General features: G+C 37.5%; 1 protein-coding gene across 1 annotated transcript in view; it reads right to left on the bottom strand.

Moving 5' to 3' along the window:
* The window catches only part of ARID2 (AT rich interactive domain 2 (ARID, RFX-like)), a gene marked incomplete at its 5' end in the record, with an annotated part of 45,328 nt that overhangs the window by 1,213 nt on the left and 20,933 nt on the right, over positions 1-23,182 (bottom strand). Inside the window, 7 exon segments of the mRNA XM_009588089.1 lie at positions 1,809-1,900; positions 1,992-2,115; positions 6,449-6,534; positions 6,634-6,772; positions 12,226-12,374; positions 20,123-21,282; positions 21,285-22,961. Coding sequence (XP_009586384.1) covers positions 1,809-1,900; positions 1,992-2,115; positions 6,449-6,534; positions 6,634-6,772; positions 12,226-12,374; positions 20,123-21,282; positions 21,285-22,961 — 3,427 coding nt within the window.

The raw sequence follows: 23,182 nt of genomic DNA, 5'->3' as shown, positions 1-23,182 counted from the left end.
AAATAACTGAAGTGTAGATATAACAAATTATGAGACGACTCAGGCAAATGCTGGTCCAGTAACTAAGAAAGCTTCTGCCCGCCACTACCAACTCAGTCACTCTGGTAAGGATTCCCAGTTCCCCAGCAGACTGTCAGAATGGAAGACCCTGCTTCAGAGATGGGCATCGTCCCTCATGATCACTGACAGCTGTGGCACAAATCATTACAGAAATCAGCCAATTCTCAGGACAATGCACAACACACATGCTTTAAAAATAATCTTCAGCTCTGTTCTTTAATTCAAAAAAAGGGAATGAGGCAAAGCTTTCAGAGGAGACTGAGCCTTCTTTTGTTCAGTATCTACTTGTTCACATCTTGTAAGAGAAACTGAGTGCTTAAACAGCAAAAACTAAATTCAAGCCATCGTGGTCCATGAGTAATGCCAACACCTGCATAGAAGAAGGGTATACTACAGCACAGAAAATCCCACAAACACCTTATCAATATGGGGAACACTATTTCTGTGACATGTATACAATACATATTGACATGGACCTGGCAGAGAAAATACTTGAGGATGCTACCAATGGTGAAATTAATAGCAAAACTTGTTCCATGTTTGACTTAAGGGAACATTTTGTGGGTTTTTAACACTGAAAGAGACAAGAATATTCAGAATTAATAATTAGAAAAGTGCTACAAAAATGCTAATGAAAATATTTTCATGAATATTATACTTAGCTAGATCACATTGCTCAGAATTATACCCAGTTGGGTTTTGAGTATCTAAGAGGATAGAGATTGCACAGCCTCTTTGGGGAGCTTGTTCCCATGTTCAATCAACTCTTGTGATTTTTTTTCACTCACAGCATCTAATTGGCATTTCCCTTGCTGCAACCTCTGCTCACTTCCCCGCATCCCTTTCACTATGCTCTCCAAGAAGAGTTTGTCTCTGTTTTCACTACAACCCCCAATTAGGTAGCTGAAGACAGCAGGAGGGTTTCTACAACCAGTACCAAAACTCTTTTGTTTAGAAGTACAACTAGGAAATTCCTCCCTATTGACAGGTTTTTGAAGAACAGATAAAATTAACAGATTCTTATAATAAACAATTACTTCCGCTATTATGAAGCTGAAACAACACAAAACAAAACACTTGGCTTGTAAATTCTTGGAAAAAACAGAAGCGGCATGCATGGTGATTACTGGCACAGTAAGTAACTACTACTCCATCTGCATCATAAAGAACACTTCCTACTTAGTACCACAAGTCAGTATTGGTCTATTTACTTACTGAAGGATCTTCTACAAGTGAGAGGAAAGCTGACTGAGTCATTTATTAGAGTTAACCCACGTTTGGAGAGGAAAGCAACAGAGAAGCAGCAAGTATGGAATGCAACTGTGTGTCACTCCACAACTTAAGAAAACGTTCATAAGAGCTCATTTGCCCCTTTCTCAAGTTGAGATAAAAGGGTACTGCCAGTGGGAAGTTGCTTACAGAAGAACTATTTTTCAGAGTCATGCAGTACTGCCTTCAGGAGGAAAAGGGACAGACTTACAGCAAAGGCTTCTCTCATCTGTCTCCAAAAAGTTAACCTGTCAAATTTACCAGACACATTTCAAAAGTCTGGATCACAAATACTGTCTTAGGTGAGATGATGCTGAGCACTTGCATGGGGAACTAAACAGTGCAGAACTGATACAGAAATCGTACTGCCAATATACTTGGTTTTTTTAAAGGATAGGTAAAACCTACCTATTGTTTGGTACTTAAAAGAACAGAAACAACATTGCCCACTGATGTTAGAAGAATCATATCATGCTTACCTGCGACCACATTCTGAATATTTACCAATATTTTTTAATATTAAGGCAGCTGTTAATCGGATGTGTTTAGTTATTGGTCCCTCTTTTTCATCCTACAAAAGTAAAGAGAAAAGAAAAAAATGTAAAAGCCCCATAGTAGCAGGCAACAACTAATATCTAATACTTGAGTCAAACAATACTAACTGTGAAATCTCTGAAGACAAGGTTTCTCGATCCCCTCCTTAATGCCATTAGGGCAGCACTCGGATGATTCACAATGGCCTTCTGTGCTCTGGGAGTAGAGGCAGTACCCCCTGCAGCTGGCTGCCTACATTAGTAAAGAAAGAATTAATAAAAATAAGCTTTGCACCACTTTCTAGAAGATTAACAACTCTGAAAATTTATTTTGACAATTTTTTAACCTATCTGAACAGAGGCACAAAGATCCATTAATACTTGGCGCTGGTATGTGATTTGCCTTTTGTTTCCACAGAGATAAGCCTTATTGCACAGCCTGCAGAAGAGTCGTGGGCTTTATTTTATGTGAAAAAACACTTCTCTTGAAGAAGTACTACTCATCACCCATGACATTTGTGATGGAAAAGTAATATATTGTACTAATGACATAGCCGCTTCCTGAAGTGTACCTATTTAACGGAATGTTTTATCAGACAGGATTTAACAGGAACCGTGATAGCAGCTATGTAAATGTCATCTGAGATTTGGCCAGAGAATGTCCTTAAAATATAGCTATTCAAACTTGACACAGCTCATTGGGACCATTAGACACTAAGACAATATAAAATACATATTAACTGTGGTTAGTGAGGAGTAATATAAAGTAACATGATTTAAGTTATGATCTAAGACATAAACCATCTAACTGTTAAATCAGATCAAACATTTGTAAAACCAATTACCTGTTACGGCAGCTTTCAGACTGAGATTAATAAATTAAGCACAGTATTTTATAAAGCTGGTACAAATAACAAACATAGCGGAAGCAAATTCTCCATTTTCAGTATTAACACTGAAGTCAAAGCTCTGTTTCATGCAAAACTTTGAAATTACTCATATAACTAGAGTTTAGAATGTATAAATATGCAGCTTCACTTAATGAGGAAGACTCATAATGTCATCTCAAAGGAAAGTTTGCAGTATCAATGGTGAAAAATATCACCACGCTTCAATATATTGAACAATATTATTATGAAGTATTTTAATACTCTAGTAGAACCTGATTAGAACATCTCAATATACTAGAAATAAACAGTAGTGCTTACTTGCAAAGGTAGCATAAATCAAACGTAAATGTTCCATTTTTTAAAATGAAAGTTAGCCTGTAAGTGTATTATTTAGGCATCTGTCACTGTAAGCAAATATTCTAAGAATAAAACTTGAATTCTCTATTCAGAGAGACTTTCTTCATAATCTGAAATTCTAACAACAAGGAAACCTAGTTAAAAATTAGAAAAGGAGTTCATATGAGTGGTTTTAAACCACAAAACAGAAAATTAAGAAGTAGTAACAGACAGACTCTTCCCTAAAAACTTAGCTCGTGATCACACTGTCATCCTCCCCTGAATGGAAAGAAGAGTTTGAAAATCTTTATGAAGTAAAGGGAGAAGGGCAGGGGCTGAACTGTTGAGCAATGACATATGTTTATAGGAGACTGAGTACCACAGTAAAGGAATTATCATTTTCATTTTTAATTTCTGGAACATTTTTGTTTTCCTTATACTGAGAAGAACAAGGATTTATCAATGGAGGCTGTTCCGAATGTCTCTCTTCAACAGCTATCACACTATATTTTAGAAAGTTGAAGTACTATTATCTTGATTCTAGAAATATTGAAAGAGGGACAATTACAATAAATTGGGAAGATATTACAAGATTGTCTTCTCTTTTTGATTTTGGGAAAAAAGTTGATAAAAAGTTACTGAGACATCAAGTGGACTGACTTGTGTCTACGGGCAAGTATCTCTCCCAAGAAACATCTAGATTTCTTGAATTTCTTTGTATTATCAACTTAACTTCAAACCATACCATTCATCTTGTGATTTAAAGTTATCTCCTGCCCCATTCCCATGGTGCATGAAGAATATTTTTGGTAGGTCACGCTACCACCTTTGCTTCAGTGGCAACAAGGAAAAAAAAAAATTAACGTGAATCCAAAAAGATTCAAATGCACAAAGCTACAGTCAACATACAGTTAATTGCTAGTGCTACCTGACCTTCCAGAATGTAATATTCAGCTACCTCTGAAAACCAGAAGAGGAAGAGTTAATATAATACAACTTTAAAAGAAAAGAAATACAGAATTAAGGTATACAACCAACTCTGTAATGCAGCTTAACTTTGCCTACCTGGTTCTAGCAGCCACTACAGATTTTTTCAAGTACGTATGGTGTTATGATAGACAGAAATGATGATTAGGGGAATGGGCCCCTGTTTGTAACACCGTGTTCAACAGATTTTACTTCCAGCACCAATAATACTCAGTCTATCTGCACTCTCTAAGGTAGGTGTAGTTTTACTAAATGGTGAGGATTAAGTGAAGAAAGTTCGCCTAATGAATGCCTAAAAGTTGATGGCTTATACATGCTTCATCTCAGCACCAGTTCTTTAAGTTGTTTCAGCTCCATACAGGAGTTTAGTCATATGGACTATCAGTGTGTGTGCTGATCTATCTGACAAGTTTCTGGGACTTAACAAAAAGTAAATTAAACCAAAACCTTGTAAGTCAGTTTTCAGAAATGACCATGTAAGCCAACTTGAGGTGACCTGCTGGAGCGAGCTTAGGGTTTCATTTGACAAGTTGCTGATTCTGGAAAGCAAATTATCAAGTCTTGTCTCCCTCATGTAGCTAGATGCCCTGTTCAGTTGTGCGAACATAACTCTGTGGCAGTGCTGTAAGATTATGTGGGTTACACATTATATATAATCAAAATATTCCTGGTTGTTGATTTCTTCTTCGGTGAAAGAGGAGTATTGGAGACATGACGGAAGAGAGTAAAAGTAACAGACAGGGAACCTCTATGGTTTCATAAAACAGCTGAGTGTATTAACTGTCATGAGTGATGACAGAGAAAGGTCTCATCCCTTCCTCTTGTTCCAGCCCACCTCCTGTACTGGTGTTCAACTGACTGTAAGGCAAGTGTATTCCACTCATCTGGCAAACCCACTTTTTTGATTGCTTAGGTTTTTTTAAAAACAGAATTGATTTACCATGCAATCAGACAATAACTAAAGCTAGTTCTCTGTAAGCAGTGCATAGCCACGAGAATGAACAAGGGATGTCAGGGAGAGTAAAAACATCCTACTTTGAATAGTGGAACGCTTTATTTCAACTTGCATTCTGAAATCAGATCCTTAGTATCTTGTGATACTGCAGTCTCTATACTTCAGCGAGAACTAGTTATGCATATAAATTCCTACTTTCTGAATCTGACCTAATTAGGGAATTCTGCCTTAGAAGAGGAGATGTTTGAACATTTTTTCTAATATGAGTACCTGTGCCAGTTTTAAAGAAGCCTGTGAGGACACAGAGCTACTGGATGTGTTATCTGTGTGACGGAACAGTTTTGAAAAGGCAGAGCTGAGGTCACAACATGCTAGTAGATGGTATCAGCCCTACACTTCCCACTTACCAAGTATTTAAGACTACATTACCATCATTCTTCATTTTGTGGTTTTCAGAGGTCTGAATGTTGTTCAGTGTAATGAAACAAGGCACCATAAAGCAATCGTAAGTCTGTGTTAAGAACTTTGTTTATATTAAAAAATAAAAGGACTTCCAAACTAGATTTCTCAGCTTTCATACTCAACTTTCTCTGCTGCCCCCAGCAGCTTGGCAGCAATTTAACTAGCCACAGAACAGACTGCAAAAATCTGCCTGGGACCACGTAATTAAACCTTTAGCTTGCAACAAAGAGATTCCAGTTAGTTATTAACAAAGACCTAGTCTTAATACACTTATACAAGTAACTGAACCCTGAATAACTCCAATATTTACACAACCATCCCCACAACCCCACAGCAATAGGGCTGCACTCTCCAATACTAATTCCAGACGGTTAAAATCATTTTGGGAAAGAGGAGAGCCAAATCTGATTCCAGGTAGCAGCTCAAAATTAGAAGACTCAGAGGAGTTGGTATTTATCTTGTTTGCTTGTTTAAAGGAAAGTTTATTACAAGAGTCCCTGGATCAAATCAGCCCAAATTTAGACCACAAAACTGGAAGGAATATAGCAAGTTACAAGACAATCCATCTCAACTGAAACAGCTGAACTGTTCACAACAAGTAACTTTCTATTTGGATTACAAGCACTTCCTGTTACAATAAAAGTTATAAAATGCTGTCCAGTTGGGAAAAATCAGGAGAATATGTTGAGAACAATATTCATCACAGAGTATTGACCATATACCTTAAAGAATTACCTATTCTTTTTATGATAACTGCAACCACATCTCCCCCATCAGAATCTATTCCCTCTTTTACCCATTTTCTCTTACTGTAATGGACCTCAAATTTGATTACTGTTACAGACTCCACATATGCAGAGTTTCACCTGATAAGCCAAGTTATAAATACACAAATTCTTCCAATAATTTCTAATCCTCTTATTTTTACTACTGCTAATGAGGCTCAGGTCCCTTACTTATTGGAAGGCTTCTGATTTCCTGCTTGTCCATGTTCATCTTGCTTTAATCCTGCAAGCAAAGCATCTCTGGAACAGTGCTTATCCTGTTTGGGGAAAAGAGAAAGACAGTGAGAAAGGTGTGTGAAAATTTACCATGGGATTCCTACTATTTTCTGAAGTAATACAAGAAAGAAAATCTGCACCTGTAAATGGGTAATGAACGAAAACCTCTGCCGCTGGAAAGGTTCACATCCCTCCCATAAGCACTGCCCTGGGTAGACATCTTTTCCTCCATGTTCAGTTGCTGCATGATAGAAAACTTGTGATGGTGTTTGAAACCACCTACAGAAAGAGGGGAAGGGGAATTTAAGGTGTTTTTTTTCCAGTTAATGGTAAAGCACAAATATCACAAACAAACCCATACTGGCTAAACATTTTTATTTTCTGAAACGAGACAGGCACTGATAAATGAAAAGTTGTCAAATTTTAAAAGGAATAACATGTACCTATCTAACCAGTGAGCTATCAATAAATGGCAACATGGTTTTGCCAAATCCGATTAAAATATCACGCTTCTATTTTTCTACTTACACTTTACCAAAGAAATAATGCATGTTAATTCCAACAGATCCATTCTCTGCAATACAACCAAAACACAGTAATAAACAGCTAAAAAAGTTGGGTTTCATGTATTCCTTCTCCTGTTTTCCTTCTTTACTGGCAGTCACACTCAGACTTTATTTAAACTTTAATTGGGAAAAAGAGATGCACACCATTCATCCTATTTAGTCTCAATACTGCACACTTATCAAAACCGACAGAATAAGAGATCAATCTAAAATTACTGCTCTTTAGGACCTGAATTCTAAATATTGGGAAAATGGCTAGATGTCATTTCCTGATGCACACAGAAGTCGAAAAATGTCACTTATGTGACCCTTTTTAACATCTTCACTTAAACTCAATTTTTAAATTACTTTCCAAAACCTCAAACTAAGCACTTTGCCTGCCAACAGCCCCAAAGCACAGGACATGAGGTATTTCAGCAAATGAAGTGCTTCTGCATCAATAGAAAAGATGAAGTTGTCCTAAGCCTGGCCCTGTAATACTGTGGACAGTCTATTTTGTGTTTTCTGTATGTTCTATTTGGTGAGAGCTCAGGTGTGACATAACCTTACAGTGAGTGCAGCCCAGTAAGGACCTTCTTCCATTTCAGAGTGGTAGAAAAGTTACAACTCACTCTGAATGCCACCTCAAAATATTCGTGAGTCAACCGTTCTTAAACAGTTCTTAGATTTATATTTTCAAATTGTCACAGACAAAAGATGTGTTATTTTAACGTATATCAGATGGTAATGGAGAACCCCTATATTTCAAACAATATTCAATTAAAATAATGAATGACTCAAAGTGTGTTTTTTCTAGTCTAGATACATCTTAAAACATATCTCAAGTGTTACAAATTATATCCCTTAATTCAACAGAGAAAAGATGGCCAAAATAAACAAAAGACTTAGCTGCTTGCAGTTCATTTCAATACAACTAACCTGGCTCATCAACACCCACTTAAGGCTTGGACAGAAGAGGTCTAGAAACCTAGTTGCTGCCATTTGGGAAGTCATTACCACCAGCTGTCTTCACACACTTCCTGGATGGATGCCACTGGCACAGCAGTCTTACCGAAGAGGAAACACATGCACCCACCTCAGCCACTCCAGATCACATGCCAGTATTTCAGTTTCAGTTAACAAGAAAAATATTTGTGTTAAGAAGTTTGACTGATCTCCCTGGGCTGAACAGTGCCAAGCGGGAGATGACCTCCAATCAGAGACTTACAGCAAGCAGCCAAGGATGAAGCAACATCTTAAACCTACAGCAGTCATTTATGGACAAGTTCATACCAGAACTCTCTGCATATGAATAGCGGATCAGTAGGTGCTTTGATCCAGCCACCTCCTTCCACATCCTACCACTCATTTCAATACTGTCCATTATGCAAACATACTTGCAATCGATACGTAGGCCTAAGTGTACAGATACTGTTACCTGAACCCCATAAAGGTGTCAAAGAGCTAATTTCATCCAGAGACAAGTCTTAGTTATAAACTGAATCCTACTGCAATAATCACCTGTAATATAGTAATGACCTACTGCATAGGCAATAAATACTACTCTCTTACAAAGGATTCACCTTTTCCATGCCAGTCAGCTCTTACTGAAGGAAGCTGAGAAGAAATATCTGCCTGTTGCTGTTGGTATAGATAGCCCATAGTAGGAAATGAAAATAAAACGGTTTACATCTACATTGGCTCAACAGCAAAAGTTGATGTTTCAAACGACAGAAAGATGTCTTTCCATAATAAAGGGGCAAGTCAGTATGTAAACTTAAGCTTGGCACAAACCTATTTATGAGTAATTTCTGGCATGGATGAAACAAATTTCATGGCACAAGTGAAGCCCAAAATGTAGTTCATAACATTTTATTCAACATGGCAAGGCTTTAAGAAAAATAAAGCTATTTCAGCTATATTGGTTCATTCACTGTATAATACATTCAGTGTTATACTTCAATCACTGTTCTAAGAAGATGCAAATTTACTACCATTTTGCAGAGAAAAACTATTTTTCCTTAAAGAAGCACCTAAACACAGTAATAAAAAAAAAAAGCTTAAGTACTGAGAATACGGTCAGTTGAGTCTAGACTCTTGTTTCCCACTTAATTTCTCCACCATTCTGTTCAGCTACTGAACAGAACATTAAACTAATAGCTGACTTGACAGGCAGTGGAGATTCAATAGCACTTCCAATTTACTTTTTAAATACAAAGCAATTCAAGAGCAGACATCTCCTGCCTACCTGTGAAACAAAATAGCAGCTTTTAAATTAAGCTGAATACAATTAGCAGTACTTGCAGACAGCTGAACTTCAGAGGAAAACACACCTACTTTCTGTTACCCACTTTCTGTTACATCCTCAATGCAAAGTAGTGTGCTGACTGACACCTTTTAGAGTTTTACTTCCACTTCAGATACTAAACCTGAATACATCTGCGAGAGGCCAATCATTACAACTATTTGCATAATTGGGCCTGATCTGGTTGTGGTCTTCAGACATTACTAAATCTGTTGCATTTTATTTCAAAATCTTGGTATAATGTTTCCTAATTCAGTTCTAAAAAACAGGACAGCAGAACCCACACCCACGCCACTGGAATGTTGCTGACTGTAGCAGCCAAGTTCGCAGGTAGGAAAAGAACATACTATTTTATTTCTTTGTATTTATTCTGATTCTCAATAAAATGTTTTTGAAGGCCTTCACTGCCTTCTGCAATACATCCTGGAAGAGAAACAATGCTAATATGTTGTGAGAATTAAACTAAAGAACATGCATAGAGAATGTAAGTTACTATCAAATTTGCCTCCTGTTGTATCTTTCCAGTTAATTGTGAACACCACAAAAGAAACACTGTTCTATCATTCTACTATGATGAACCTGCCTGCTTAATACCTAGGAAAAAAAATTGCTACGCAATCATGAATGAAACCAAGTAATGGATGTAAAGTTCAGATAGACCATGATCCATTCAAAAGATCCAATGATCCATTCAAAAGAATCTTCTTGTTTCCTGCTTAAACAACTCAATGAAAACAGCTGACAGTGAGAGCTATAAATAAAACAGTTGCAATAACAGGTAGCAATTCCAGATTTTTCTTTATGTCTGTTAGAAGCAGGAAGCCTGCAGGAGATTTGATACTCCTGTTTTTAATAAGGCTGTTGTGATGAATAAACAATATATGTTTGAGGAAGATGCTAACTTAACATTTTGGTTCTCTCTTCACCACAGAGAATGCTGAGTGTAATGTTCATCTAAACTGTTTTTAGGCTGGGGCTGAAGTAATATTTTCAAAGTGAGAGACAGCATAAGTACAATCTATCAATGCAAAATCTCTGAAGGCTTTTGAAAATAATGAAACTTAACCATGAACAAGAACCAGTACAGCAAGTAATGACAGGAGAAACTATAGCAACAGCAATAATACACTATCTTTGCAGTAAAACGTAGCGATCTACTTGTAAAACACAGACCTCGCAGCCCTTAACTTCAGTCACAGGAAAACTTACTGGAATAATATTTTAAGACAGACTTACAAAAAGACTGATAATGTAAGGTCATCATAACTGTATTGTTCCTCCTCCTGCCCCAAAATTTGTCTACACATATTTCACATCCTAGTTCACATTGTAACAGCAGCTTGTTCCATGGTTAGATGTCACCTCAACTCTACACAACTCATCCTACATAACTTTAGACATAGAAGAAAGTTGGTGACTAACTTATGCTTCAAAACTGTAGTTCAGCAAACTCTTCAAGATGGTGTAAGTTGGCAAGGCTTCTGCTAAGAAACCGTCCCAGCTTTTCATTTCCACCTCAGTACAACCCACCCTTGTACCAACACAGGTGTTTATACATCTGTGGTGCAGCCAGTAGAGCATGGCTCTATGGTTATATTTATTAGTAGTAAAGTAGTAAAGAAAAACTAAGTGAAGCCTTACATGTATTTCTTACATAGAGAAGTATCACCTACCAAAGAAACAAAAATCACTTTTAAGGTGAAAACAGGGCAATGATTTAAAAAGCACCAGATCTCTACAGTACCAGTCAGAGTCCCATCTAAATTCCTTATGTCTTGCATTGACTTAATGATCTTTGAATTATGTCTGTAAGGAATGAAAGAAACAGAAATTACAGCTTCAGGGGTCTACAGATTAACTGTCCTTCAGTATTCCTCTAATTCTGTTCAAATGCCTCATTTTCACCACCAGTTCCAAAGATTCGAACTTCTCCATCATTTCATCCCAACTTTCTGACTGTCTATACACCAGCTTCTGCCAAATCAGCTCATCTTTATGCTCCCTTTGTCTTGTCCTACAACGATGAAGTGTCTCACAGTTTTTCATGCCGATCCTGTATGTTATGCAATTTCTCTCACTGTTTTCAAAGTGGCTATTTGACAACTACCTTTGTTTGATCAGTTTGTACCCTTCATTAAAAACTACGCATATACACAAACTTACGTTATTTCAAAAATCAGTGTCAGGATATACATACTGATAACAAGGGGAGTATCATGTTTTTATAAGCCTACATCCAAAAGTCTGCTAGTTCACTCCTCTCTCTTTTAAGGACAACAACAACAAATCAAAAAAAGTCTAATCATTGCTGTCTAGTCTTAAGGCTAAGTTCCTTTTTATTTCCTTTCGTGACAATGGAGTCCTGTGGCACACAAATGGTATCATCATTACTAAAATTAGTCATAATATAAATAAGACTTTGACCAGGACATAGAAATGCAATACCGTGCTCTAGCAAAACTGGAAACACAAAAAAGATTAAAAGCTGTAAACTTAAGAAAAACGTCAAGACATGATTTGTAACTGGAGTACAGTAACTATTTTTGTATTTGCAATACAGAGAACAAGCTTCAGAGCTATGATTTTTTTTTTTAACTTAACTACATGACAATATTTTATTTATTACTGAAGAATCAATATATTAAAAGAAAGCCACATAATACTCATTTTATGCTCTGAAGTGTAACTGAGAGCAGTTAAATGTCTTGCACTCCCCCATCTCAGCTTCAGCTTCCTCAACACTTTTCACTTTTTCTCTTCCCCACTGACAAAATATAAGGTAACTTAAGGAAACAGAATGGATAGAACTTGTAGAATCACCTTCTATATACAAGCATCTGTTACATATTAGTAAAAGGTAGTTAAATAAAGGAGCCATTTACTTTTTACAAGATTGCCACAGACACATGAAGTTCTGTCCAGGTTTTTTCATTTGCTCTGCATGCTGACTTGCTGCAGTGTATGAAGGCGGCTGCAAATTGATCTGCTGGCCCTGTACTTGCACTGTTGGTATCGACGTTGCAGGTGTGCTCTGTAGAAAAAGTTAAACCAAAGTTTTAAACGGGGCTTATTTCAAGACTTGATATACAGTTTACTGTTTGTTCAGAGATCTTTTGTTTTACACTTTAACCAACCACAAGTTTTCAGATTTTAATACTCTGAACTCTGAATAAGCATTAATAGACACAATAACATGAGGGACATACAACTTTCACACTGTAGTATTTATGCAGAAGTTTCTAATATTCAAATTACTAAACCTTATGCCCAAATTCAAATACAGAATTATGACTGCATGGAATTTCTCAAGGGCACCAGTGGAGCAAAGGTTAGCATTATTTTCAAAGGGTTTATTTGTTGCTTAAGAAAAGAAAAAAACATGCAAACTCAAGGGGTTGCAGTATCATCAGCACAGGGAGTAGTGTGCTTTCCTATGTCAATGTAAGAGAAAATATTGCTAAAAGAAGTAAAATGAGCACTGATACATCTAAAACTGCTTTACATTCTTTGATGAAATAGTTTTATGTGCTGCATCTGTGGAATTCTTGAACTGTCACATTAGTACATAACAGCCTGTGTTACAGAGTGCGTAAGAAAAGGTAAGTTGAACAATGCTGAAGAAACACTATCAAAGACCAGTGGGCTCAAACTACGACACACCTTTTTCTCTATAAAACTTGGCAAATTATATAATTCTTCAAGCTCCTGTAAAACTAGCCAGCACATGTACCTTTATACAGAACACCACATGCCCAGAATGCCTAAGCATGCCATACAAGTTGTATACAGTGAAATACAAACATTTCAGAAAGGAAAAAGATGTTGTCTTTGCTCCCCTGCAATATTACAAGACACTTATTTTAACAGTGAATAAAAATTATCTTAAAACTGACATAAAATTTAAAAACAAAGCCAAAATATGTAAATTTTTTTTTTCTGAATAATAGATACTGAACGCTGGACTTCCCCATTTCGGAACAGTGTTTATGTCAGAATACTGTTTCTCTTCTTTCTTTTTTCCTAGAAGGCTCTGGCCAGCAAGATGTTTATAAAGATGATGACAACAAAAAAAATCAAGCTTTTGAATATTATCTAGCAATAAAGACCTAACATCCTTTTCTTCCCTACTGTTAGAAAAGGAACATAATACTCTTTGAAGAGACCAAACAAAACTACTTTCACAGTCTGTGTTCAAGATTATTATAAAAGAGGCACTCTGAAATGGTGCACACAATACTCTGTTTACATCCTTACAGCTCTGTTACTGAATAGCTTTAGACTTCAACTATAAAGAAACAGGTAAGTGCAACTTCTGACATTTAATTTGCATATTGATCTTAAGTTTTCTTCCTGCTGCTCTCTACTGGCATTGTGAACAACAGTCACACAAGGTAACAAGTTAATAACTATCACAGATAGTAGAACACTAATAACATGACCAAAAGGAGAGCAAAAAAGCCTCATCAAAACCAAAACACTTCTCATGTCCAAGGATAAATCCTGATAGAAATAAGAAAAAACTCAGCGGAACTCCTGAACACAGCACAACTATTATATGATGCCTGTGATCTGCGTGTGTGAAAAGTTGTAAGAAAGGTCTCTTGAGTACATTAGTCATAACTCCAAATTCTTTTGAATTCTGCAATGATTTTCATCGAAAGACCTCTAAGCTATTTTACAGATTGGGTAATGAATCTTCACAATATATCTTTTAACAAAAGGTAAACACAAATGGAGTCTTTTAAGATCAACGTCCCTTCAACAAGGCATTTTTAAAGTGAAGCTGAAAGTAGAATCATCGAGTGTCAGCAGTACAGCTTGTTTTGCAATCTTCACTTGGCATCCTGATATCAATACATTATGGTGGTCTTCATGTGACTTTTTATCCTTATAGAATTTCTTTCTCATTTAATGTGCTGGAGGGGGAGTGGGCTTACTGAATGAATTCAGTATTTCATTTAATTCTCATCATTCAACATGTGATTCATGTATTATTTACTCCATTCTAAGCAAACCCTGAAATTAATCCAGAATTATTAATTTTCTCAAGGGTTTTTCTGGTAAGCTCTCCTAGTATTCAAAGGTTTTAATACCGTTTCATTAAAAAATTGTTTATTTTAAACAAGGAGACCTGAGATATACAACGCAAAATGTTACATGCTGAAAACGAAAGAGCACAGAGACAAAAAGTTAAAATTAAGTTTCCCCTCCAGTTTCTTTCTACTTTTTTTTTTTTTTCAGTGAGAAAAGCTGAAGATTGAAAAGAAATGTGTAAAATAATTGTTGTTGTTTAGAATCCTATTACTGCTGTATGGCAAAGTAGAGTAGCTTCGCTCAAACTTGTAGCATTAGGCGGTTACAACTTCCATGTATTTTTAAGTCAAATTTATTGCTTGCCTATCAGCTGTGCTGATTATATTTTAAAATCAACAGATAAAGTGAAGTTACATTTGTTTTCCTAGGTTTTATTTTAGAAACGTAAGTTCTATGTTCAAATATCTCAAAGCTTTCCTCTCTTTGCTCAAGAGATCAGAAATACTACTAATTTTTGTTTTCTTTTTTTCCCTATTTTCATCTATAGATTTAGTAATGCATGATACATGGGACGTCACTAAGATTAGGTAGTCTTTGTTTTTCAGAAACGGAACTCCTTTTTTTCCAGAAATGTACCTAGAAGTACTTGCTACGTGCTCCCTAGTTTACAGTACTGATACACAATGATTATGTAAAGTCACTTATTTCTCTAACATACAGAACTATGATAGACATTTCTTTTTTCCTAATAAAGTATTTCTGGGAGAAGTAACATTGGTCCTCTTAAGATTTTGCTTTCTTGGATATATTTCTGCATTGATGTGGCTGATCTTGCCCTGACAGTATGGTTTGCACTGAACTCTTGAACTACATAAATACAAACCCTTAATACCTGTACAGACTACTTACAGAACAGATACTACGGCCTACTTTTAATAAGCAGAAAGAGATTTTACCTCTAGACTCGGTGACTTTAGATTGAGATACTGGGGGGCGGGGAGGAGAAGGGAAAAAAGAGTAAGTCCAGCTTAGTCATAAAAACTAAGAGTAAAGCTAAGAGTTTTCTGCTAACTAGAATGGACTGTTTACAAAAAATACTAATTTACTTTTATGCACAAGAGCTCCTCCATTTGGGTACACAAGCTCCAGAAGCGGTAGGAATAACACCCTATGGCTTGGGGCCAGAAATGGCCTCTACCTCCATTTCATGAATGGTGCCATTATATATTAATGGACAACTCTATTTTAGTTGCCCATTCTATTTTAGTTGCCTATTTTATTTAAAAGGCCTACTGTGCCATCAGCAGTAGAATACGCTGCATCCCAGCATGATGGGAGTCTTGTTGAAATATAGAGCCATATGCAGTTTAAAAGCATTAGGCTGCATTTTTTCTCCCACCCACTTTAATATGTGCACACCCACAGTAAATACATTTAATTCAACATTAAATAGTTAAATATTAGTAAAAACATTTTTTAAAGTATCATAGGATTTACAGTTCAGTATTACTGAAAGTTTTATGTTTAGTTTCTTCCTGATAATGAACATATATAAAAAGGTAGCTTATAAGCTGAGAATGAATATAGCAGGATTTGAGTGTGAGGAAGTGGTCAGGTGGATAGGTAGGCACTAAAATAAATGTTCTTTTCTTGTTGTTGGATTACTGAGGTTTAAGTCTCCTTGCAAAAGTGTGCTTCGCAAGTGAAGAGCAATAAAAGCATAGAGATTCTGTATTTCAGTACTTCCAGCTGAGAAACTCATTTGCTCTGTGGCTAGGAATGAATTACACCTCCTGGGGCTACACACCTGCTTTCTGGTGCATGGTAATTCTCAGCTTCCCAATTAACAGAGGGCAGGAGCATATAGTTAAGGCAATGCTCACTCAGTTTTTGCCACCTAAAATTCCAAACAAGCATGTTTCAAGTGGGCAGCCTTAAGAGAAATGGGAGTGCATTGTTTATGAGGGGATGAGTGTGGTGAGCAGGAAAGTGATTACTTTAAAAGCCAGATAACGCAATTTAAATCAGATTTGCTCATTTCTAGGAACTTGGCGTGATATCAGAGCATTCCTTCAAAACACACACCAATTGGGACAAACCAACATGGTTATGTTCAACAGATGTTTTGGAGGCATTTGAAGAGGAGTAAGAAAAAGTGGAAAAGAAAATAAAATGTACAGGTAGGTAACTGCTCATTTCTTTTTCTTTTCCATCCACCGGTCCAGCACAATGCCTCGGGAAAGCAATAATCCAGGAGCAGGGAACACAGAAATAAAAGAAAAGGAGGCCAAGAAAGTAAAGTGCCAGTTCTGTCTCCTCTCAGACTACATTTCATGGGCTTACAAAACACAGATGGAGATATAAGAAAAAAATTGCAACACTGTGTGTATCATATGTTCCTCTTCTGACATAACCCATATGCCCATAGCCCAATTTTTATATAAAAATACAAAAAATCTTTAAAGTCAGTATATATGTATTTTTCAATGAGTTTTGCTTACGTGTACAATTAACATGGAACAATCACAGATTACACACAGAACATACCTGTACTTGTCTAACTGGATTTCAATAGCACTACATGGGCTGTCCCATAAACAGCAAGTATATAATTTTCATTATTTTAGTAGGCCATTTAAATCAACATTTCCCCCCCCGAAGCATATAGTACCAGCCCATTTCAAACTACCATTCATATCATGAAACAAATCTTCTCTTAACTTTTACATTCCCTTAAGAATTATTTCACTTTTTTCTTGCTTTCCTTAGTTTTCACTTTATTCCCTTCCCTCCCCTGTTTGTTTGTCCTTCCTTATCTTCAGTTCAAGCATCTTCCCCTTCTCCTCTCTGCAGTTCATGACAGCTAATCCTACTGTAGTTGCACAAGCAATATTCTCCTCCCTCTTCTGTCCTCTACATCTCCTTGTCCAGCCTTCCTGTTGGGTTGTAATTTATTAAAAATTTTCTTCCTCTATCCCTTTCTCACTTCTCTGAAATACAAGCTCCAGTTTAAAATAAAACTTTAAGATGAGAAGCAAACAGGAAATCACACACTAACAGCTTCAGCAGATATGTAATTTTGCCATAGTTAATATCCCTTTATTCCCTGTCCCTCACCACTTTTCTCCATTGGGTTGTATTTATAATAAATTTCACACTGTCTGCAAGAAGAACCATGTTCTCCTATTTCTTCTGCAAGACACCCAGTATACATTAGATACTGCAGAGAGGATTAAACAATGCAGATGCTCAAGTGAAAAGTGTTCCTTAGCTGCTGCCTTTCAAAAAGTCAGGGACAAGAAAGCTGCTTATCATACAAGGAAGACTCTCAAAACGGGAGGGAGAAAATAGATTATACAGGGCCTAACCTCAAAAGAAGTCATCATTAAAACTCAAACTGAGTTCATGAGAATTTGGCTACATCTTAGTATTTCTGGATGTCTTAAAAATACTCCTAAAAGCAGACTCAATATTGGAAATACTTAACATCGGATTTTTCAGCAAAGCAATGGCTATTGCAGCTGCTCAGCAGCTTTGGAAAAAAAAAAAAAAAGACCTGGCCAGAATGGTACTGTTTATAGTCCAACACATTAATTTTAAAGGAGTAGTAAAGATCCTTAAAAGTCTTAAGCCAAACTATGATGTTCACTATATCTGAACAGCATACTATAAAGTGGGTTCTATTACAAGTCAGTACTTAGCATTACCATGATAGACATGATTCATAAATAGCCATATGTAATGATTAAGGCAATTAGCTAACAAATTAGATTGCTCACCAAGATCAAAACTAATAAACTCCTTTTCTCCCACATTCCTGTAATTTTGAAGACAGCAAGGGCATCCTATAGACAGGAAAATGAGCCAACTTCCATAGAAGCAGACATTAAACCAAGCTATTTTGATCTGCAAATCTGTACTGAAAGGCATACCCAGCTGGGAGCATTTCTGTTTGTACAGGTAATGGAAAATGTAGGAACTATTAATGATAATGATATTAGTGACAGTGTAACAAAGAAATTATCAGCACAGGAAATATTCTTTTTTTTATTTTTATTATCATGATAGAACAGCTAATCCAATACAAATTAAAGTTAACTGTATTACTCCCCTCTTCTCAAAAATCTGGAAGTCTGATAGCTGTTTGAGACACAACTGAAAATTCTTGTCAGCCACATGTCCAGGGAATAAATAACCACAGATAGTATTTACTCCATTCCAGAGACATAGCCATACCATTTGCTATTTCAGACAAATCCTTAGCAAAGCTGTAATAGAAATTCAAACTGTGTAACAGCTAAAGACACTCACTGTAAAAAGCAAGGCATAGCTTGCTTTTTTTCATCCACGCTACAGAAAATCTAGTTCATTCTCCCTATGCTGCCAAAAGACACTTTCATTTTGGTCAATTCATTTCTAGTAAGTACAAAGATAAGTAACATATCAGAAAAATATGGATCTCTCTCCGATAAAACCTAAGTGAAAATTTACATGCGAGTTTAAAGACATTTTAAAAACACAACTCTCTGCAGTGTGGCAGTTAAAAAGAAAAAAAGAAAAGAAAGGAAAAGAAAGGTTGTTAACTGTTATCCTGATTTCTGACAAGTAGATGAAGCAAAGTCAAAAGAGCTTTCAACAGAAACATAACTTGACACAGAAAAAGAAGTACCACTAGCCATCACTTGTTGAATTTTGAGTTCTAGCTCTGTTCAAGTCCATAAGGTCTATACCTGCTACCCCATCAAAAACAAACAAACAAAACCCTAACCAAACAACAAAAAAGGAACGTAAGAAATAAAAGACCTGTCTTACCTCAAGGTCAAAATGCACTAATGTACACTCAAGATTTCACTTCTCTCCACAGTCTATCAAAACTCTGACTGCCAGACGTACTATTCTATTCTTTTTGCTCCAAATCAGATTAGGAACGTTTTTTGGAGAGGGACTTTCTCTCCATGTACAAAGCTAAAATAAATTCTGGAGACTGGAATAATCTTAAACATGATTATCTGTTATATATTAATGCTCATACAACTGACAGCCACACCTCATTTCTAGTAAAGTCTTAGGGAGTAACCACTTTCAAATGGTTAAAAAAAAAGTTGGCGGAGGAAAAACAAACAAACAGAAAAGCCCGCTCCAAAGTTTGTCAAACAGAAAAAAAACCCCAAACAATGCATATTGTATCAATAAAATAAACATTACAAATATTTTGCAATAAACAAACATAAATATTTCACCAAATTTACAAAACAATACTTTCTCCTGACTGTAGTGAATGCCTGAAGCAAGCCTTTCAAGACCACCTTTAAATGCAAGAACTTCAACTCATTTCAGCAAGCCAGAAGCAGTTGTGGTGATTAACTTGCAAAAAAGACATATTCAGTCCTCCATAAGCAATAAGAACCACAAATAAAATGCAGAACAATTCTGACATTTTTACAAGACTATACAACAAATCGTTGTTGTTTTCAGAACAGTTAATCCTTTAAGGAAGAAATCAGTGAGGAGAAGTTCTTCCCTTACTGCTACAAGCTATTTTAAATTCCACTGCTGTTATTGACATCGAAGAAGTATGCAAACTATTAGAACTTTAGTCCGTGAAAGAACAGAAACCATAATTTTCTGAATATTTTAAATACTATGCAAGAGATATTGACTGAGTTTACATTTTCACTGGCATTATTTCACAGCACTAGTTAGAATCACAGTTGGAATAAACATAAAAAGAACACTGCAACATACCTGTGTGACCATGCTTTGTATATACGTGGTTGGATGCTGCTGCTTTTGTTGAACAGCACTTTCTATTGCTACTTTCGCTACAGTGCTTGGATCCGCTCCAGCTGGCACAGCAACCATAGTTGCACTGCAACCAGCATTGTTGGGGTCACTGATTGTAACAATTCTAACTCCTACTTTATTTGGAATTCCTGGAACAGTTTCCCTGTCATTATCCTCTGCTGGCCTCTTTACAGTTTTGCATTCTGCTGTGCCATTAGTAGACCGAACTTCGGATGACAGGGTAGACTGGGACACTCTAGGTCCTGAGTGTGGAACTGCTATGATTTGATGCCCCTGTATAACAGAGGCTGTAGATTGTGGTGAGACAACTACACTTGGGCGTTGCTGAGGCACATCTGAATTCAAACTTGAAGCTAGAGGTCCATTGGGTAAATCAGTGTTGGTACCACTAAGTTGCTGGGTTAACAGTTTTGCAGCCTCCTGTGTACCGCTTACAACAGGTGAACTACTCAAAGTTAATACAGGCCCATTAGAAATTCTTTCCCCTTGATCACCTTTGGCAGTATCTTGCTGCGTAGCATCCAAATTCCCTTGTTGTTCCACTGAAGATATCTCACCATTTCCTACATGATTGGAAGTTTTGTGATTTGGAATGTTTTTGCTCAAATGAGAACCATCTCCTTTATCAAAATCACAGATTCCATTAACTAGGGGCTTCTTCAAATCACTTTTAATTTCCTCTGTGTCCATTTGTTCAAAGTTCTGCTTTCCAGGAGCTCCGTTCTCACCCATTTCTAATGATGGCCCATTACTGACTTGTGAGCACTGATTGGCCTCATTCTGAGTTTTCCCTGAGTTAGAAGGAGGTAGACTGGAGTCACTATACTTTCTCCCATTTAAAAGACTTCCCACCTGCATTTCATTTTCTTTTGCATCCCCATTGCTGGTGTTTGCAGCTCCTCTTCGGCAGGAAGGATTCTCCATAACTTCAATTTTACGTTCATGAATGTGTAAACCTGTTGCTTCCTTTGCTTCTTCCTCCTTTTGGCAAATTATTTTATCACCTTTGAATGGGGGAGCAGCAGTACACGGTGATTGTCCAGCTGAAGGTGCTTGAGTAGCTGGAAGTGTTTGCACCTGTAGCCCAACTCCTGTCTGTTTGGAGCAATGATTTGAGTTGCATTTCCCTGACTCACAGTTGCAGTAGCAAAACTCGTATTTGGCACAACTGTTATCGTAACCTGGTTGCCAGCAGTCCCTTGGAAAATAGTTGCTGGGCTGTTTGAGATCAACTGGCCTGGCAATATCTGTAAATTAGAAATGGGTACTGTTTGTACTGCCCCTTGGGGCTGGATTGCACCCGGGACCAGCTGAACATTTTGCTGTCCAACTAGCAGCTGCTGAGCTGGAGACTGTCCTTGAACTCCAAAACCTGGTGCCTGGTTATTGGCCATCTGATAAACCACCTGAGGGCTAGGAGCTCTTGCATTGTTAGGTGGAGGAATCTGTGGAGCTGGGAGTATAAGCTTCCCCCCTGGAGTTGAGGGGCCTCTTTTCGGAAGAAGCAGTTGTTTTATCAGACTAGACTCACCAGAATTAGGCTGGCCAACTCCTGTATTAGCTTGTTGTGACTGAACTTGCATTTGTATTGGTTGTTGTACCTGTACCTGCTGCTGCGATGATGCTGGTGAATGTTGCTGCTGCTGCTGCCTCTTTACAGAAAGCATCTGGCTGACAGTAGGAGGGGGTCCTTGTGACTGAGGCGTGGTAGATGAAGATGACATAACTGTAGGGACTTGATTATTTGTAACCGGACCTGGGGATGGTGAAGAAGATGGAGTAATGCTTGGCTGTCCAGTCAACTGGACAGTTTGACCAGTGGGAATAGAAGCTGGATTAGCAAGCACTATTTGATGAATGGCTGGTGCATATGTTTGACCTTGCTGAGCTGGCTGGCTTACAATCACTACACTTTGCTGGGATGGTGGTGGAGGCTGCTGCTGTGGCTGCATCGGCTGCTGTACCACGGCAGGTGGAACTTGCTGAGATGGCAGAGGCTTTGGTGCAATATTCTGAAACCCTACCCTAGATGTTGGTGGGTTTTGGACACCTGCGATTGTAACCACCTGCCCAGCTGCTACTTGGAAATTTTGAACTGTGGTGGCCGAAACAATGTTAGATGCAGAGGTTGTGACGTACTGCTGTGGTGCTATGATGACTGTATCTTGTTGCTGGTTGCCAGCAGAGGACTGCTGAGATGATGTCTGCCCAGGTTGTGATGATGTGCTGATTAGCTGTTGACCCTGTGAAACTGCTGAACTGCATGCTGGTATGTTTTGTACTCTGCCAAATATATGACCCTGAGGTACAGCTTGCTGAATTACCGTAACAGGAGTGCCTGAAGGTATCTGTCCTGGTACCACTGCATGCAGTGGAGACTGTTGTTGAATTACAGGTTGGTGGTGAAGCAACGTCTGAGAACTAACAACAGTAACAGACGGCTGTGGTCCTGTAGTGCTGTGATTTTGATTAGAAGCTTGTGGTGCTCCTCCTACAGCAATAGTAACAGGAACTGCAGACTGGGGAACAGAGCTCTGTATTACTGTGGCCTTCACTACTTCACAGGATATTGGACCTTTATTCTGTATAACAGTCACTGGTGCATTTTGTTGCTGCTGTGTATGAAGAGAAGGATTTTGTGGAATTCTAGAAACAGTCTGTGCCACAGTGTGAACACCTTGAATTGGAAAAGACATCTGTGTTGCTGTCAAAGTTGAAGACTGGTTAATAGGGGTCCTCTGATAGTGATTTCCTACGCTTGGTAGCCCATGCGGGATTCCTGTTGAAATAAACACAGTAGAAGTTTGGAAGCAAAAATTGTTTCAAAACACATTAACATAACAAATTTTTAAAAAGCCAAGGCTTGAATTTGTAGTTCTATATGAAGCAGTTTCTCTCCTCAGCTATACTGCATCTGAATTAATGATGCAGCAACAATGGCTTGTCTGCCGACTGACAAGTCTATGGGTTACACATCGAATACTAGAATGGCATGCAATT

This window comes from Fulmarus glacialis, unplaced genomic scaffold (genome assembly GCF_000690835.1).
Source record: "Fulmarus glacialis isolate BGI_N327 unplaced genomic scaffold, ASM69083v1 scaffold41691, whole genome shotgun sequence".
In the NCBI taxonomy this organism is placed as follows: Eukaryota; Metazoa; Chordata; class Aves; order Procellariiformes; family Procellariidae; genus Fulmarus; species Fulmarus glacialis.
This window is presented reverse-complemented; position numbering and strand designations above follow the sequence as displayed.